The sequence below is a fragment of the Ammospiza caudacuta genome, chromosome 3, assembly GCF_027887145.1.
Source record: "Ammospiza caudacuta isolate bAmmCau1 chromosome 3, bAmmCau1.pri, whole genome shotgun sequence".
Classification (NCBI taxonomy): domain Eukaryota; kingdom Metazoa; phylum Chordata; class Aves; order Passeriformes; family Passerellidae; genus Ammospiza; species Ammospiza caudacuta.
The window spans coordinates 102,594,757-102,615,187 of NC_080595.1; the positions used below are offsets into that span (position 1 = coordinate 102,594,757).

Sequence of the window (20,431 nt, forward strand, 5' to 3'; positions counted from 1 at the left end):
TAGCTATGTATGCCCTGACTTGCTTTCTCTTGCCATATTTACAGCTGATCTTAATGTGGTTCAACTGAATTAGGCATTCATAGACCATTATTGAAGAGGTGAGCAGAGGATATAGTTTTTTCAGCAGTTGTGGCTGAATTATAACAGAGATTAAGTGTCTGCCTGTTGCTTTTTTTCTTACTGGGATGCTTCTGAAAATGTCACCAGAAGGGACCAAGAAGAGGCTGTTTAAATATCACTATGAGAAGCTGGCACATAAAGTTTGCCTAAGTCATAATTTCAGAAATGTGACAATAGCTCCAAGGTCCAAAGGCTAAAGGTTACAAAGGATTAAAAGACATAAGCCTTAAAGAGTCTGAAAGGAAAATACTTTTTTTTTTTTCCAATTGATACTTATATGTGTAAAACTGAAATACAGCAGGACGTCTCTTGGTCCTCAGTATTAATACCAGCCACTACCTCAGGATTTGCACTAGTTGGTAATAGAAGGTCTTTATTCTCCAGTCTACCCAGGATTTCCTGTACTAGTATATAAATTGTTCCTTCTCTTGGTGTTCAAATTGAAGAGTCACTTTCTCATTAACCACATTGCTTAACCTATTTTTCTCTTAGTTTTCCCATGTAGAGGGGAGGTAACAGTTAATTTTGGACCATCAGAGTATGCAAAAGAAAATTAATTAGTGCTGGCTGGTAGAAGTAATATATGTTACTGATCATTGTATTTCTTCTGTCTGTAATAGGGAAGAAAAGATCCTCAACAGGAGATCATTGTAGTATTGCAATTATCTGTACAGCACTGCATTGACAGAGCTTTATTCACATGCCAAGTGGCTTCCTAATTTTCATTCATGGGATCAGACTTATGTAAGACAATAGATGGAAGACTGTATCTGAAGATGGTTGAACATTATAATTAATTCTGATGCTCCAGTGCACTGCCAAGCTGTTGCTAGCTCCAGAAGAGTCTCTCTGCTCTGGGAGTGAGAGCCCTCCTCGGGGAAGGGGAGATGTAATTTGAAGACTGCCCACTATGTCTCTCTTCAAACACTTTTTTAATGTTTTTTGTGGTATTTTCTTGGTGAGGTGTTAGGATAATTGAATTCTCAGCATTTGTATGATTTTACCTTTTCTTTCCTTGATGTCTTGAGGGGAACTTACCCCCCTCAAAATATGGGGTTTTGAGTATGTTATTTTCCTTTATTCTTCTCTTTGGTTCTGGTTTAACCATTCTAAAAAGCACAACTTTTGCATACATAAGTTGTGTATGCATAAGAAACATTCTTAAACGTTGGTTGTTGTCAGAAATGTGTATATATGTCTTTTCTTCAAACTTTGTATCTCATATCACTTCACATGAGAACATTGCTTCTAAATGTACATAAACTGTTCTCTTATTTCTCTTTATTTTCACCTATTCATATCCATGAGATCCAGTTACCTGACAGATAGATAAATGGCATAAAAATAGTTTTAAGAATGTAGACAGGTTTTGAAATTTGAAGTTTTATCAAGAGCTCTTTTCATAGTTTTCCTAGGCTTACAACAGTGTTTAGTTGCTCACCAAGAGGTAATAGTTCTTATATGAAGTTATACTCTACTTCTACTGATATTAATGTTTTCTTAAACAGAATCACAATCCAAACACATGATCCTTTTCAGTGTGTTCATAATCACTCTACTTACAAGTGATCTTGTCATTAAAGAGAAGGAAATGCTTGATAGTCGTCAGAGTGGTTTGATAGTGGTTACATTTCACTTGAGACTAAAAGACCTCTGAGTTGGTCTTTTTAGGGTACTTTTTTAGGATAATCTTGTAATTAGCATTCATACATTCCATGCCATCAAATTTTATTTATTATTTAACAGAAGTCTTCCAACTTCTTCCAGTCTTCCTCGGTGTCATATTGCATCATTGCACTTAAAGACTATTTTGGCTTTATTGAAATCAATTCCCTAGTATCACCTATTGCCCCTAGACAATTTTTCCCATTTCTCAGAGACAAAGGGATATTACTTTTGAGGTAATAGGTCAGCATAGCCATTTTGTTTGCTGAAATTATTTCATCTCCATTTAAGGGAAGAACTATCCAAAACTTATCTAATAACTCTTCATAAAAAGGGGGTTTCTATTTTCACACCAGCATATTCTTTCAGTGAGGGTTATAGCTGAATTTTCATGTCTTACATATTTTGTACTAGCTGTTGCATACGCTTTAGCTGGAGGCTTTTTACTGAAAGAGGAAGGCCAGCTTTCTTTTCTGACATTACATAATTTTTAATAACATTGCTTGAATGCAATTACATCTATATTAAAAATCAGTGAATTAGAGAAGTGAGAGTACAGGGTAAGAATGAGCTGTGCAAAAGACCACAAGCACCTTCCTTAAGGAGTGTTCATCTCTGTAATGCCAAAGAATAGAAGAGTAGAAGTCTTTTTCTTTGATATAATGGAGACTCAAGGAGAAGGTAAAAGTAACCATAACAAAAATTAAACAGCCTTGTTCAGGTGCAGCAAATACCCAGTTGGTACATGAACCTGAGGCAATGCATTCAGAAGCAGGAGAAAGCAACTGTATTCAGTCTTGAAGGTGCATTACTGGGTTTAGAAACACAGGGTATTTATCAGCAGTGAAATCTCAATGAATTCATCTAGCAGACAAAAAAAGCCCACAATAAGCGCTATGAAGCCTTATGATCCAACAGACATAAATACAAGTACAGTATACATTCTGTATTCTTCTATATACAAACTTGTTGTCCTGAAACTCAAATTAGAACACAAGGTTTTTGTAGGACTTGGTGCGTTCTGCCAGGATCAATTTTGTAACAATCTGTTCTTCCAATACTGTCATGATCATGAACAGCAATAATGACTATGGTAATGATTATAATAAAAGTTCAATTTTGTTGTAACTTCAAAACTCTGCCTAAATGTTAGTGCTAATTATTCCAGTATCTTTATGTTATTCCCATTCTTGCATGTGTGAAATGGAGATGGCACAGTCCATCAGTTGGCTGTCACAGCAAAGTGATGTATTGTGTTTACACCAGTAAAGTCCCCGTGAAGTCAATGGAATTTCAAAGATATGATTAAAAGCAGAATTTATACTTTCCTTTAAAGATCCTTTCTGGGAACACACATCTTTTAAGTCATGATTCATAAAATATATATGTTGAAGAAAAGCATTCCATTGAAATAAATGATCCTTGGGTGTATGCTGCCTGTAGTGTGCTTGGCAATGTATGCATTAGAAAGAGTCCCATTAGCCAGTCTACTAAAGGATCATAAACTTGACTGTTGGACTAGCAGAGCTGGAGTAAATGAAGCATAAACCAAGCTAAGTAGAACGTAACATAAACAGTATCTGTTTCACCTAATGTAGGTATTACCATCTTCAGCTACTAATATGCTTATACAAAAACATTGAGTTTGAGGTTTTTTTAGATTCTGTATAATGTATGAACAAAACAACATTAAGCAAAGAAATTGCATCTTCTGTGCAAAGTAAGTAGTATTTGGGAAGGTAAAGGGTATTTGTTTTCCTTATTTTCTTCAATTCTTCTAGTACCCCCATAGCAAAAAGAGAAAAGAGGTTCTTTTTTCTAAGCACATGTACTGAGTGAAAAAACAAGGGGAAGTGGCTTCAACCTGAAAGAGGGCAGGTGTAGATTAGATACAAGGTAAAAATTCTTCACTATGACTGGTGGTGAGGCACTGGAGGAGGATGCCCAGACAATTCATGGATGCCCCATCTGTAGAAGTGTTCAAGGCCAGGTTGAAGGCAGTTTTGAGCAACCTCATCTACTGGAAGGGCCGTGGCAGTGAGATTGGATTTAGATGATCTATAAGGTCACTTCCAACCCAACTCAATCTATGAATCTATGATTCTATGATAAAAAGATATTGTTTGACTTCCTCAGATTGGAAAGGCCCCCTAAGGATTATTGATTTCATCTCCCTGCTCCTTACAATACTACTTAAAATTAAACTACACACTTAAGAGCGTCATCCAGAGGCTCCTTGAACTCTGACACTTTGGTGCCATGACCACTCTCCTGGGGAACCTGTTCCAGTGACTGACCACCCTCTCAATGAAATAACTTTTCCTAATGTTCTATCTGAATTTCCCTTGATGCAGCTCAGCTCATTCCATTTCCTTGTGTCCTATTGCTGGTCACCAGAGAGAGAGCAGGATCTCCCATTACACTATTTCCCTTGAGAATGAGGTCACTCTTCAGCTTTCTTTTCTCCGAGATGAACAAACCAAGTGACCTCAGACACTCATTTAAGTCTTGCCATCGAGGCCTTTCACCATCTTAGTCAGTCTCCTTTGAGCACTGTAATACTTTGCAGCCTTCTTTTACTGAGACCCCTCAAAACTGCATGCAGTACTTGAGATGTGTCTGCTCCACTACAGTGGAGAGTGAGACAATCACTTCCCTCAGCTGGCTCACAATGCTGTGCCTAATGCACCCCAAGTTGTCTCCTTTGGCTGCCAGAGTACACTGGTGGCTCATATTTGACTTGCCATGAATTCAAACCCTCAGATTTCTCTCATACAGAGTGGTTCTCCAGCCTCTCATCCCACAGTTTGTTTACATAACCACAATTCCAGGTGAAGACTCTGGCACTTGCTCTTGTTAAATTTCATGTAGCTGGTGCTTGCCCAACTGTCTGGTCTATCCCAATCTCTCTGTAAAACCTCTCTGCCCCTGAAGGAGTCCACAGCTCCTTCTAGTGTAATCAGCAAATTAACTTTAATGTGTATTTAATTTCTGTGTCCAAATCTTTTATAAAAATCTTGAAGAACCCTGGCCCTAAAACTGAGCCCTGAGGAGCCCAGTGGGAACTGGCTGCCAGCATGATGCAAACCCATTTAATACCTCTCTGAGCCAACTGCTCAGCCAATGTGTTATGGATTTCTCTGTGCTCTGTACATTTTATCCAGAAGGATACTCTGGGAAATAGTACTGGAAACTTTGCTATAATCCAAATGTACCACATCTACTGTCTTTTCTTGGTGGCTGACCTGGTGCTAAAAGGAGATTAAGTTGGTTAAGCAAAACTTTTTCCTCATGAGCCCATGCTATCTGTGGCCAGTGAGGGTGCTGTCTTTCAGATGCTTTGCAATAATTCCCAGAACAAGCTCCTCCCTAATTCTATCAGTCACTGAAGTGAGACTGATAGACCTGTAATTTACAGGGCCTTCCTTCTTTCCCTACTTGAAAACTGGAACAATATTTGCCAGCTTCCAGTCAACTGGGGCTTCTCCAGATTCCCAAGATCATTGACAACTAATGAAGAGAGATCCTGTGATGACACTGTCCATATCTTTCAGTACTCTGGGATGAGTCCCATCAGGGCCCAGAGATTTATGTACATACAGCTGTAGCAGCAAATTTCAAAAAATTTCAGGGTCAGCTGGAGTTTATAATTCCCTAATGTATTCCCAAAGTTCACACACCTCTTTTTGTGTGTGGTTTGTTTTATTTTTCCTAAAGAAATGGCTATCAAGGGACTCCTGCAAGACACTTCAGGAGTCAAAGTAATTTGGGGTTTTCCATCTACCTTATTTTCATCTACTCTTCTCCTTGGTCTCCTTTTCTCTTTCCTTCTCTGAACACCTTTACTATTTGGTCCCTTTGCAGCAACTAGAAAACCTGAAAATTGATGTTGAATTGCTGGAGGTTATGAAATATGTTTCATTGATTTCAAATAAAATGTCAGACATAAAATGCAGCATTCATTTTTATAATTGTCACTTCTGAGGGTTGCAATTGAAGTTGGTAAGAAATACCAAAATTTGACCTTACAGAAAGAGAAGATGATAAAGAGACATGACAACATTTCCATGGAAGAAGTATGCTAAAGTTAATTTTTGGGAAGTGAAGGTATGGTTTTTAAAGCAATTGGCTTTTTAGAAATATATTTTTAAGGGGATAAAAGGTAGTAAGTGCAAGAATTTTGGAAAAGTATGAAGAGATTATTAAAACTGCAAGGCACAGTACATATTTTCACGCTTGTGAATTGAATATGCTCAGTCAAAAGTAAAATCACCATTCTTGAAAAATCACCTGTAATACTTGACAGTTGGTTAGTTGTTCCCTTGACAACTGCTCTGGTAAATCAAGGGTGGAAATGAAGCTGCTATTTCAGCGTTTTGCAGGACCCTTTTATTTTATGTCTTTAATATCAATACTTTTTTAGTAAAGGGATTTTTGTGGGGATTTTTCTTCCTATGTTGAACTGTTAAGCTGGGCTAGTATTTTTCAGAGTGTAGGGAGAAAAATACCAAGTATTTCTAATTGTAGTCCTCCAACTGTGGCATTATAAAATGGACAGTGATGTTGCTAGTTTCTAATAATTTTTCAGAAGACCAGAAACCCTGCACTGATAGCAGTGTAAGGTCTTTGTTCAGAAACAGTTTTACCATGATTATTTAGCTTGTGTAGAAACAAAAGTTCTCTTTATAATGCTTGGAGTTATTTATACCTGCTGATATGACACTTTAATTTTGCTATATTTCTCCTTAATCTGTTAGAAATATGGCTGCACCTTCAGCATTGTATAGAAAATATAATTGCTATAAACTAAACTTTCTGAAGTATGTTTTCATAACCATGAATGCACCATTTTTACATGATTACATTGCATATTTATACTGCATAAAAACAGTTAAAAGTCTTCCAGAAGTTCCAGTCTCTGGACCTATTCTCATCCATATTGTCAAATATGTAATCAGTTTAAGATGCTTTACTATGTTTCCCGTGATATAACTGGAAGCTGAAGCAATCATGCTATCAATTAGAGCTTAAGTCAGTCTTTCCAATTATTAGAAGAGACATTAGTAGGGATTTTGCATTAATGCTTTCTACTGTGCTCCTTTAGTGCCACCTGGTGACTAGCTAGAAAGGGAAAAAAGTATTATTTTATTTCCAACTGGAGAAATCTATGATAATTTAAGCTAAAACATTTATTTGAGCAAGATCATACCAGATTTAGAGGTGCCCCAATCTTGGGTATCTTAAGAGGATTTATTTGACTACCAGTTCCAGACCTAAAGTAATCCATGAGTCATGAGTGTGTGAGGTACACATTGCACTTTGTTGGAAATCCAGTGTTCATACACATAATTAATCAACATGCAACTATTAATGACACAGTCTATAACCACTGTTGTGCACCTGTTGAGGTTTCATGAGTCTTTTGCAAAAAAAAAAAAAAGTTAATCCTTTGTGATTCTTGTTCTTAACTTTATATAAAATCCACAGCAACTATGAAAAAAATCATGATTTTCTAAGCCTAGAGCAAATAGGAAGGCTGAACATCTTCTCATTTCAAATTTGTGGAAATAAATATTTGAATTCATCAGGCCTATATCTTAGCATCTCCAGGAACAGGCTGGGCTTCACATGGCTCCAGACCTGTTAGATTATTGTGCATAACCTTGCCCATATATCCCCCACATATACACATTTCCTATAACTACTTCTCACACACCCAATTCTTTACTTCCCTGTAAATCCTTTTTATATTGTTGTGAGTGTGATATGAATGAATCACAATCCTCCTGCCTGACAAAATCATACTGCAATAGGAATCGTGTTGCATTCTCTCCTGTCACTGTCTCTGGAGGGAAAAATAGGCTGGCTTTAAGTGCAGCCAGAATATGCCACTGAGATGCAAGGCAGATGGACTGAAATGCCTTCAGCATCCAAACGAGTGAAAAACCACCACTGAACTAAAAATACTTCAAAATTTAAAGATGTCAGTGATTAGCCACTTTCATCTCAGGTGTTCTTAATGTGAGGTCGGTATCTCATAATATGAGGTTAATTAGAAAAATAAAGAAAAAATGTCAAGAGAATAAATCATCAGTTTAATTTTCTCTTTTCTAATGGATTTCAATCTTCTGTGAGATGTGTGAAATAATACAAGTGCATTTATTCAACTGCAAGATTAAGACAGATTTAAACATAGATTATAAGAAAACTATAACCAGGTTATAGAGCAACATTGATGGTATTTTAGTTCAAGTAATTTCTGTGACAGAATATTTCAAGTCCCTTCTTTTTTCCACCATTGTTTTTAAAAAATAATATTATTATATTTTGCATGTGTCTATGTTGCAGCACATTCTGGAATTAAATGCTATAATAAAGACAGAGATAGCATTTGTGGTCTAACTGCCATTTTTTCATATTGTATAATATTCTAAGAAATCTGTCTTTTGGACTATAATTTTCCATGCTCTGTCTCTTTCTAAAAGCTATTCTAGGCATATTTAAGTAATCTAGCAAATTCAAACAGTCCTAATTCTGTGGTAACATAAGCATGAAAAATATCCATTTTGTTCACATTTCAAATGACAGGTTTTCCTTCCTATGACAAGACAGAGAAAAATTGCAAGTATTAATTCATTGGAAATCTTTACAGAGAAAGAAGCAAATGCTGAAGAAAACAGTGGTAGCATGCATGGAGTGCATTCCTAACCTGCACTCCAGAATACAGGGCAGTAGGTTCCTGCTTGTAGCCTCTGCTTTTATTCTCACAACTCAGTCACAAATCTATTGGCAGACATCAAACAAATCTGTTCTGCTCTTTGAGATTTCATTGCTGCATATTAGGAAAAAAGCAAAACACCTTTATGGCCTTTATGAACTTATGATCTAATGATCAAAATCACTGTATAATAAACTGTTGTTTACGGATACTGAGAGGTTTAATTTGGATTTTCCTTTTTTTTTTTTTTCCTCATATATTTATTTAAAGACAGAATGGATTACCAGATATGTCTGAGTAGGGCTGATTATTATCTGTGTTGTTATCTAAATGAATTTATGATACTTGGGCTTGTCTAAATAAGGATTTCTAAAGTAAAGAACTTGTCAGTATTAAACAGTCTTTAAGGCTTATTTTAGTTGCACCTGCGTTTAATCTTCCACTTTTTTCCTACAGTAAAGGACCAAAACAATATGTGTAGAAAACAGTGAGAATGTGTGTGCACCAGGCATTTGCAATGGAAGTTTACTATGCTGAATGGATGGCTAATTGCTTGAAGATGGTCACACTGACACAGACCTCAATGTTCTTTTATTTTTCATTAGATGAGCATTCCTATTAATTAATTTTGCCACTTCACTTAAACCTTTGTTCTTTTTGCATTGGACCATTGTAACATGTGGTAGAAGAGGTTATTTAGAAAAAGAAACATGCAGACTTCAGAAATCTTTCTGAAAATAAGGGACAAGGCAGGGACAGAGGGTGGGCTTTGATATGAGTGTGTTAAGTCTCTACTACTTATCCACTCAGAGTAGAAAGCATCAAGAAAAGGCTATGGGTTTGTTTGCCCCAAGAGAGAATCTTAAATGACCTGATTTTCTATTATCTGAGAAAGTTATCTTTATACTCTCTGACTTACTGAGATAATTCCCAGCAACTGAAATATGAGTAGGAATAACAAATCAAATTCAAAGAATATTTTATATTTCAAGAATTGGTTGGAAAACAGAACAGTGGAGCATTTTCTCAAGAATTGTCCTTATTTCAAGTACCTAAAAGGAAATCACCAACTATCTGTCAATAGATTGTTTATTAAGGAGAAACATTGTTTATTAAGGAGAATCTTCTGTTGACTGAATTCATTATTTAAAATGAAATTGTGCAAATCAGATGGTCTTCAAAACAGCAGGCACTGTTTCTAGCTCCCTATATTTAAAATCAAAATATTATGCTAGCATTATACTTTTCAAGAAGGAATGCAATTGAAAAATACCTTAACAACAGGACTCTTTTTAGCCTAAAATTATAAATAAAAATGAGTGTTTTTCAAACTCATTTAAAGAGTCTAGGGGTCTAGATCACATTGCAGAGGGTGGTAATAGAAAATGCCGTTCAAGTATCTCAGATTTTTAAAGACAGATTCAAAAATAAGGAATGTGTTTCATACTTACAAGGTAGAAATAATTTAGCACATTTCAACCTCATGCATTGGAGTACAGTGAAAAGTCAGTGAATTTGTATTGACTGATTTAGCTGTGAACCAGCAGTGATATAACCATTGGAAAGGTGGGATTTATTAATATGTAAGCATCAGCTGCTGATGTGGATGTTCTGGCTATAAGGTGAGTGAGTAAATGCACTGGTTTTGTGCTACTCGCTCAGAAATCACTGCAGTGAATTTCTAAATATTCTTTGGGGCCTATAATATACAATACTATATCCATTTATGTCAATACAATGTTCCCAGCAACTCAGAGGTGAAAACTGAGATTTCATAATGAATCTACAGAGAGAAGGATGAAATAGTAAAACTTTAGAAACAGAAGCAGAGGCACAAAACTCAAGGCATAACCTGGAATAAATCACCAGGTAGTGATATATAAAAAGGTAACATTTGAGACTATGGTACATCTTGATGTGTTTTCTCCAGGAGTAAATTTGTCCTTATCAATGCTGAAGTAATTTCTATGATTAATAATGCTTCTAATGTACAGATCGTAATGGTCTTTACAATTTTTAACTCTTTCATATGTATATTGCATAACATAAAAATTAATCTCTCCCAACAAAGAACAATTTCTGAGATTCCTATTATTGTCCTTTACCATTTATTCAGCTGAAAGAAATGGAAAATTTGGTAGCCCATATAAATATGTTAATTTTTTTTCAGAAACTTTTTTAAAGTTTGTTTTGTAGCATTTGTGAAATATTACATAAAAATGTAACATTGTTGTTAGAAGTCGTACCCCAGAAACCTAATTATGGTGATTTGGCCGAAATTCTCCGTGTTTTATTGAATTTTCAGAAGTATTTACTACAAAAATTCCCTTAACCTTACATTCTTCTTTATCTCTGAGGCTCAGTACCAGAGTTTGCACTAACACAGTTTCCAAGAAGTGATAACTGCCTCGCAGTGTAATTTTTCTGCTCAGAGGTATGCAGCCTTTCATTTCTTATTCCATTTATGTTCCCTCTGTAGGTCAGAAAAAGAAATTTCAACCCAGGCTGTTCAGCATCATTCAACATTGACGTCACTTGTCCAACAATCTTCTATACTAGAGAGATTGTATGTCAACCACAGTTAGCACTTAAAATTTATCAATACTCACTTAAATATTTAAAGATTTTTTCTTCTTTTCTCTGTATATGCTTCAAACACTAGTCAAGAATAGCAAGAAAGGAAACAGAAGAGGGATGTTAGTTGATGAAACTTGCATCTTTTGTCTCCTGGGTAATTCAATAGCCATGAAACTGAAATTAATAGTGTCCAAAGATTTTCATACTTTATGGAAGTATGAACATCTCCTTCACCTTTCCTTTGCCGTGTGAGGTTTGAATACTCCGTGACCAACAGAATAAGCAGCAATGGGATCTTCTGTTTCCTTACAGCTACATGTTGCCTGTGGGCAGTCCTGAAGGTTACTGCATGATTGAAGTGGCTGCAGATGGAAACCCCCCTGTACAGCACAGACTTTCCTTCTCACATCGAGCATCTCAGGTGAGTCTGCAAAACATCAAAACATAGCTATTTGCTTTGAACATTTCTTCAGCATATGCACTACAGTTATTTTCAAAGGAGAATGGGTATATTCTAACTTCTTCTAAAGGAGGAAATATAATTCCTCTTCAGATATCATTATATGAACTTTCTTTCTAATGGGTGTTTTTGCATCCAGCAACCACAACATATCCATTAATTTCTTCTTTTATTTGACTCTAAAGCCTCTATTCCTGCTGCACAAAGTCCACAAAAAGGACATGGATGCTATGAGCGTTTAAAAAAAGTGTATTAGCAGTGTCATTTACCTAAGGCCAAGGAGTTATTAGAAACAATTCAGATATTATTAAGCAGTAATTCTAGTTACTTTTTAGTTGCAAGCTACACTGTCTAGTGGAGGACAGTTATGAATCATCAGTGATTTATTTTGGTTTCAGTATTTTTGCTAGGACTTGGCTTCTGAAAAATATTGTGAAAATATCTGTCTCCATTTTGAAATTGGTATCAGAAGACTCGTTCTGAATGGACAAGAGGCCAGCTTCCCCAAATCTTGAATTTTTCAGTTATTCTTTGTCTTCATTTTATTGCCTTTTTAATGCATTCTCTCGTCACAGGATTATTTCTGCATGAAACATTTTAAAACATTTTTAGACAAGAATTTGAGCTGTGATTGACAGCTTGCTTTATAAGTTTGTTCACTAGAAGACAGGTCAGTTATCTGCAGAGATGCTATTCTTGATGTGCATCTCACAGTACGCACTGCTGGTTTGTAACAGAATTTTTTCCCTTGCGTGGTATGACGTATGAATGTCAAATCCTCATGACTAACTGTTACACTTTACAGATCTGCTCCTAATCTCCCAGAACCTCTATTTACAAAGTACTCAATCAAAGAAAGAATAAAAGACATTTCTTATCTGTAAGAGGTCTAATGAATATCTTCCCATTATTGCCCAAGATAATCCTTTACACTACTCAGGCTAAAAGTGAAGAAGGATATTTTCAAATTAGTATTTGAAAAGTTAAACATAAGTATTACATAATTTATTGATATAATGCTATATTAGACCTTTTATGTTATTAATAAGACTTTCATGAATTCTTTCTTTGTGCCTCCTTAAAATATATTCTGGTTCGGTCAGTTAAATTCAGAGCAGGACCTTTATAGAAAGAATGTGTATTATGGTGTACTAACATGAGATTGAACATCAAGTACATTATGATAGAATCCAGTGATGCTAGAAACTGAGCAAAGCCTACTGAAGTTGCTCTGTGATACACTGGATCTGCCCCCAAGGTTAGTGCTTTTGTAAAATAAGCCAAATAATAAAGGAGATTGCTTTGCCAGAGGAGTGTTAAAAACACTGCTCTTAATCACAGACACTTTGTCATGCAGTCCAATGCTTTGCTTAATTCTTGAAAGAGATTCACAAGCAGAGAGAAAATGTTTGCAAACACTACTTACAAATCTTGTCTATCACTGCGGTGTTTCATAGCTTTGTTTGAAAGGCGATAAAGTCAAGTGATCTGAAACTAATTCAACAAGTGCAGAGCCAATGTCTTTGAATTCCTTCGGTATGAAAAATCTGATTTAATTTTATCCATGCTCTAAAGGAAGTAGGTGTTTTTCTTTTTCACTTCAGAATGAAAGACGCTGAGTAGAAGAATATCTGGCAGTATTCACATTCATTCTATCACAAAATTTCACTTGAAATTGTCAGCAACATAGCTCCAGGACTGACAAAAGTAATGCTGAAAACAACAAAGCAAAAATCATATGGATGTGTGAATTCCAGATAAATCAATGGGATGTTTTCCTCCTGTTTCTATTTCTTTACAGGTGTCTGAATATGATAGTGAATGGCCTCTTCACTATAAGTTACCCTCTCACATGTTTTACATATGCTGTGATAATTTCTGATTCCATTGGTGGATTCTTTCTTGACGTGAGGGGGCTAGGTGTCACCCTCTTCCTGGACTAATGGTATTGTACAAATAAATGCATCATTGTGTGATGCAAGTATAGTTTTTTTCAGTTCCGAAGAATTGGCAGGCACTTAGCAAATGAACTCAGGAATGATCTAGTCTCATGAATTCCAGATCTCTCTCAGAATTCCAGAAAGTCAGAAATTAGTTTGAGGAGTGGAATTCAGTGTTAAATGAGCCACAGATCATTTATATGTGATGATTAAGGGCTTGAATCCGAGGTCAGGCAACAGAGGAATTACCATAGTGAGCACTAACATGATTTGGTCAGACTCTGTGTGAAAAAGTTGTGATTGTTTCTTTGCACCTTTATAAGGATGTTCTAGGCTTTTGGAAATTTGAAAATTTCCTTTTTTTCCCCCTTGGGCTTCAGTATAGCAGTCTGTTTTCTGTCACTCATTAAAAAAACTAAAATATTTTTTCTGTATTCCCCTTATCTTGAGATCCCATAGGTCCCAGGTCCTAAAGGAAATGTCTTCAAGTCTACAGCTTCTCCTGTGTTCCTGCACCAAACTTCAGCCATGAATGTTCAACTCATCATATAGGATGAGGGTATCTATGTAAAAAACTTACCATGTTCACTGTCATTAAGGCTGAGAATTCCAATTTGTGTTTTGTGGAATGTATGTTGTCTTATATATTTGAAAATATGAGAACAAATTAAACCACCTTCTTTGTAAGGATTATTCAAAAAGAAAAAAAAAAAAAAAGCAAATATTTTTTAAAATAATCACTTCAGAAAGCATCAGAGTTTTTTCCCATCTTCCAGTAATGATTATTTCCTTTATCAGTATCTATTGTTCTTTCATTGTTTACAATAACATCACAAATCACATTCTTTTTCTGACAAGTCTCTTTTTGTTTCTGCAGATCAACTTTGGATCAATCTTCCTTGGAAAGGTTCCTGTTCATGAGGTGGTTCATCGATGTGCTGGGCAGATATATGGCTATAAAGGATGCATTAGGGATTTTCAAGTCAACCACAAAGAGTTGTTCATCATAGATGAGGCTCTTGAAGGAAGGAATGTTGAGAACTGCAATGTTCCAATATGTGATTATCATCCATGTCACAATGGGGGGACATGCACTAGGTAAGAGGCATTTATTTATCCATTTTATCATTCATTCTTGATGAAAAACTACTATCATTTTCTCTGTAATGAAATAATCACCAATCTTTTGTCCTGTTAATTTCAAATAGAAAATGTGGCATCTTCATGCCAGCCAGAGAGATGTTTCACTTTATTTGTTTGCATGAAAAGTGATACAAAATATAATGACATTGTCCACATATATATTTTGTTGAAGCCAGAATTCCTTTGCAACCAACTAGATCAGTACTCCTACAAGACTAAATCTGAACCTTTCTATAGACAGTTTGGACAGAAGGCACATAAGAGGTCATTCTTTTTCCTAAGAACTCCATCTCTTACTCAGTTGTGTATCCTCACACATCTTCATGGTGTGTTCCTGAGCGCAAATGTTCATCATCATGCTATGGAAACGCTAACAAGTGACTTTCTTGTTCACCTTCAGCATGTGGGAAAAGATATTGTCAAAGAACCTTTGAAAGCTAAGGTGCATCATGCTGAAAGAGGAAATGGAGTCTGAGAGAGACATGAGTTAAAAGAACAGAGGATGATGGTTCAGTTGAATGATGGTTCAGTAGGAGCACAGTAACTTTTTAAGCCAAAGCAACTTGATCATTATCTAAGGAACTCAGCATTTAGAAACACATTTCTGTTTAGAAATTATAGAATTTATGAAGTAGCTGCCAAACTATTAAAAAATTGTACTTAAGGGCAAATGCTGAACAGAACAATTTAAAGTTCTTTTGATGTTCTGAGCCACTGTGTGTTTCTTAGATTGAGGAGATCTTGAACAAATTTTTGAGGGACTTCTCTGCCTCTTGATTGATATGAACACACAAAAAATACGAAACAGGTCTTTGATCTCTAAGTCTTGTTTGACTAGAGCACATATGAAAGCAAGGCAGTTTTATGAGAACACACAATTTGCCTACCAGTCTGATGAAACTGAGTGTGTACTTTGGAGTAATGAATCTGTTTTTTCTCTGTTGGTTTTTACTGTATCTCTGCCATTCTACTGCTTGGCCTGTCAGCTGCCATTATGGAATACTGTTTTGTTTGAATTTGTGTCCTGAATAATTCATGAGGATTGGATTTATTTCCTGCCTTTCTGCTTTCCAGCTGCTGGCCTGGGCCCTTTTCAGAAATGTTTTTGTTTTGAATTAGGTCACTTCTCCTCTGCCCAGAGGCTTCATGGAAGACTGGGCATGTGCAAACCAGGGATTAGTGGCTGTTCAGTAGCACAGTTCTCATGATTTTCTACAACAGCCAACTGATTTTCAGGGATCACCTTCTCCAAACCCAAGAATTATTCAATCTTATAAGCAGGAAATGAACTGTCAGCAAGCCTGAACAGATTAATTAGATGCTTCCGACAAAACTCAAACCTTAAAAAGAAGTATACAAGAGATAGAAACATGTCCAGGTGATCTGGGCAGAGTACAGAGAAAAAATACAGCTCCACAGATATGGAGCTGGAAAGCCAAAGCCCTTCTGGAGATTAATCTGGCAGGGACGGGCAGAGCAAAACCAAAAGCTTCTACAAGGATGTCAGCAGCAAAAGGAAGACCTAGGAAAATGTAGGCTTGCTGCTGAATGGGGAAAAATCCTGGTGACAAAGGATTCAGGAAAGACTCAAGTGCCTTCTTTGCCTTAGTCTTTATGGATAACTGGGCTCCAGGAATCCTATTCCTCTCCTGTAGGAGAAAGTCTGAAGAAAGGAAGATTTACGCTTGGTGCATGATAATCAGATTAGAGAGTTTTTAAATCAACTGGACATATATCTGTGGCACCTGATGGTATTCACAAATGAGAGTGATGAGGGAGCTATCCGGTGTCATAGCAAGATTTTTGCCAGGTGTTTCAATTACAATGCTTAATGGCAAAAAAAAAAAAAAAGGTATATTTTTCATTGCATTTAATTCTTCAGGTGCTTGGGAACTAGTTAGTGGGTTTGCTTCTAAAAGACCATGAAGTATTACGTAGCAAATATCTCTGTCATGTTTTTTTAAGGAAGACTGGAGTTTGTCAACTCATATTGCTGAGTATAGACAGGTGTGTTTCTAAGAAACTTTTTTTACAATTGTTCTGAAAAGATATTTACTTGCCTTTTATCATCATTAGAGGAAAAAATACTACTGTAGTGTTCAACCCATTAATTACAATGATTATGCAGAAGAAATTTATTTGAAAGGGAAAAAAATATTCTTTGTCATTTTAGTAAAAGAAGACAGGGATTAGAATGTACCTAGTGTTCCGATGCAGAACTTCAGGGTGCAGCCGACCCCTCATTCTGGTCATTGGTTGTATCAGGTGTTCCTCTGGCATTTGTCAGGGCAAGACTTTGCACCAGGCAGGGCATCAGGACAGACCCAGCCCTTGGGCTTTGGGGATATCTCTGGGTATAGTGACATGCTGAGGCAGGACTGGGACATCAGTCCACTGGTAGAGGATCAGGATCAAGCTCAGAAAGGGGAACAAGGGCCAGACACAGCCCTAAATTTTCTAGGCGGGGCAATGGTGACAGGAAAACAGAGCTTCAGCATGTGTAATGGTGACTTGGGAAGGCAGACAATGTAACTCCAAATGTGCCAATTTTCCTCTTTCTTACCTGCTGTTTGATACCCTGAGCATGATGCCGTATGGTCTGGGATATCACCTGGGTCAGCTGGGGTAAACTGTGTCTCCTTCCAACTCCTTGTCCTGCCCCAGCCTCTGCACTGGTGTCATGGGGTGAGGAGTAGGAAGGCCTTGATTGTGTTATCAACCCAATGTTCAGCACAAATGTAAAATACAGCTCCCCACCAGTACAATATTAACTCTATCCCAGCCAAAGCCTGCACAATAGACCAAAAACCATTGGTTTCAAAAGTGTTTTAACATATGTTTCATCAGATGAATATTTCAATGGAAATCTAAATTTTTAATTCTTTACGTAGTCATTATGTATTAGATTTAAAATCAAAACAGTCTAACTATTTAAGTGCTCTACTCCTTTAAAAAACACTTTTCCAAGTTCCCTAGCTCTTTTACAGCACTTTATGCTAAGGTAGAATTCCAGATTAATTTCGGAGGGGGAAAACCGGCAACTATTCCATAAATTTAAGGGTTGATGCCACATAGTTCTATGGAATTCAAACCTCGTTGGATTTGGATGTGTTTGAAATGGGCATGGAAAGATTAACCTAGGAAGCTCTTAATATTCTGTGTGGCCCCCTGATCATATGAGCCAGATGTTGCAAACCAAGCTTAGTGTTAATTAAGAAGACACATCTGTGTGTGGGAAATAAACTCACAAAATTACCTCACCAATGATTTGACAATTATGTCAGCCACTACAGTAGTAGCAGTTGATTAATGCATTTGTTTTAAATTTTATAAAGACTCAAAAAATGTAAACATACACAAGCTTAGCTTTTATAATGTAGAATACAATCTCAAAGTTAATTGCTCCCCACAAACAATCATGTTTGCAGTGTCTCAAACAATTCTCGCAGTGATTATTCCTACTGTTGTTATTCCCCATGTATTGATGCAGCAGATGGGTCTATTAATGTTAATCAATTAACCAAGACTGAAAAATCAAACTCAATTAGCAATAAATTTCAATAGAGAGACACTTATCTTCAGATTTCGACTGCCATGTACACTGTAATCAACAAAAATATATGAGGAATTTAAATTTTCAATTTTCGTCTCCTGATAATATAAGAGGTACCTTCCTAGATATGTAGGTCTCATTTGAATAGTACCTTTTTATCTATAAATACAGAAATACATATTTTAAAGCATACTTCAGAAACTGTCTGTTTTCTGCATTCTGGGAAATCATACAATTCCTCTTTAGCCTTTAAGAACAGATCACTAAATGAAAATTTTCATCCAAACTGTTTTCTAAAGTTCATCGGATAACATTTTGAATGCCTTTTAGGAAAAAAAAAAAAAAAACAAAGGAGAATGAATTCAGGGTTAGGTTAGCTTGTAAGAACAAGATAATTTTATGGTTGAACTTGGTTAAGTGACAGACTATCTTATGATGTAGATGCTGAGGAGACCAGATGAAGGGATTTAACAAATTTTGTGGTGTCCTTCTAGTATATATCCTGAAAATTAATTAAACAGTAGAAAGAGTAATTATGAATGTGAATTTTTAGGAGAAAAAAGAAAGACCTTTAACTGTAAACCTTGGAGACACTAAAATGTTCTTTGTAAACTTTTTTATATCTCCTTTTTCATTTCAAAGGCTAGTCCTGGTGATCCTTTTCCAGCCATGTGCCAAAAATGCATTTATGCTTGCTTATGCCCATAAGCCAAAACTGTGTGTTATGGTAGGATTAATCTAAAGATAGGCTTGTATGCCTTTATTAATTATTTTCTCACATTTTTAGCACAGAGGTGCAGTCTGCTTCCAGCTTGAAAAATCTGGTTTGTGTGGTTTTTGACCTAAAGATAGAATTGTTACCCTAGAATATGCAGATTCCTTCAAACTAACGACCACTGAAGAATTTCTCCAAAACTAGCAAGAGTATGGCAGGTCAAATCTTTAGAATTGCTCATGGATTTTCTTTCACTGCTTTAGTTGTAGGTGGTTTTGGGTAAGAAGGTACCAGTTAGTCATAAATAATGGAATGTATCATATATCAATAAGCTTTTTATAGATGTGTTTTGTAGACTAAGAGACTCAGGCCAACATATTAGCTAGAATATCAGTTTTTTGGGGTTTTTATCAATCTAAATCCTAGTTAACATCCATATTAAGTTCAGAATTCATAGTTTAAGTTCCATCATATTCAGGTTTTGCAAAAAGATAAACCAAAGGGATTAAAATTCATCTTCATTGATCTTCAAATGAAGAAAAATTCTCACATTCTACAAATCCAGAAATGGATGTTGGGATGATGAAAATACCATTATTTAGGAAGACTAGTTGGGAGACTTGATTTTTTGGGGTCCTGCTCTTTTTATGAGATTAGATATTATAGTGGGAGTTTGGTACTTAAGAGATTCACATTTGGAAATCTATTACTTTTTCCTATTACTCATTTAAAATTTTATTTTGAAGAATAAAATAATTAAATTTATATCCAAGCTGTTTTCTTTTTCTGGAAGAGAGATTGTTCATCCTTTTTGGTTTCTCATGATCTTTGGAAAAATTAATGCCATTCTTATCAAGAAAAAAAATAGTTTTGAGGAGGCTGAAAGATAATTCCATAATGACCAAAATTCCTGTTGGATGTGTGTTTGTTGCATCATATTCTCACAAGAAAATCAAATAAGCAGAAGAAAAAATTTCATTTCTAGTTTTCCTAACGCTAAGTGTTAAGAGGTAGAGAATTCATTTACCTAGGCTGATCTTTCTGGTAGAAGGAATTAATTTGGCTTAAGTCCCATGTAAAAACCCTGCACATTGATTTTCTGGAAAAAATCTTCATTTCTCCTACATTAGTTTTCCTTAAATAAGAACAGAATACTAAAATTTAATGCCGTCTAGCCCTTGAAGATTAGACAGTAAATTGTTCTAATCTACAATTTTGTTAGTATATCTGTTTCAAGACTGAATTAATTGAACCAGGTGTGTCTCAGTCTTTGCATCAGAAATAGATTCCCATTTTATCGTATTGAATTTCTTGGGCATCTCAGATTATAGTAGCGTGGAGGAAAGATTTGACAAAGAAATCAAAGCCATATTCCATTAAGCTGACAGCATTAAGTGATGATGTTTTAGATTTTAAACAAAACATCTGTAAGACCTCAGGAAAGTTTATGATGATAACATATGGGAACACAGCAAAATATAGAATCAAGGGTGGCTGTAGTGAGCTGGGGGTCGGCCTCTTTCTCCGGGCGACAACGGAT

The 20,431-nt window shown here is 35.9% G+C and overlaps 1 protein-coding gene across 1 annotated transcript in view; it reads left to right on the top strand.

Annotated features, from left to right (window-relative positions):
- The window catches only part of EYS (eyes shut homolog), a 704,807-nt gene that overhangs the window by 589,851 nt on the left and 94,525 nt on the right, over nucleotides 1-20,431 (top strand). Inside the window, exons 40-41 of the mRNA XM_058801756.1 lie at nucleotides 11,393-11,501; nucleotides 14,358-14,578. Coding sequence (XP_058657739.1) covers nucleotides 11,393-11,501; nucleotides 14,358-14,578 — 330 coding nt within the window. The remainder of the gene's footprint in view (nucleotides 1-11,392; nucleotides 11,502-14,357; nucleotides 14,579-20,431) is intronic.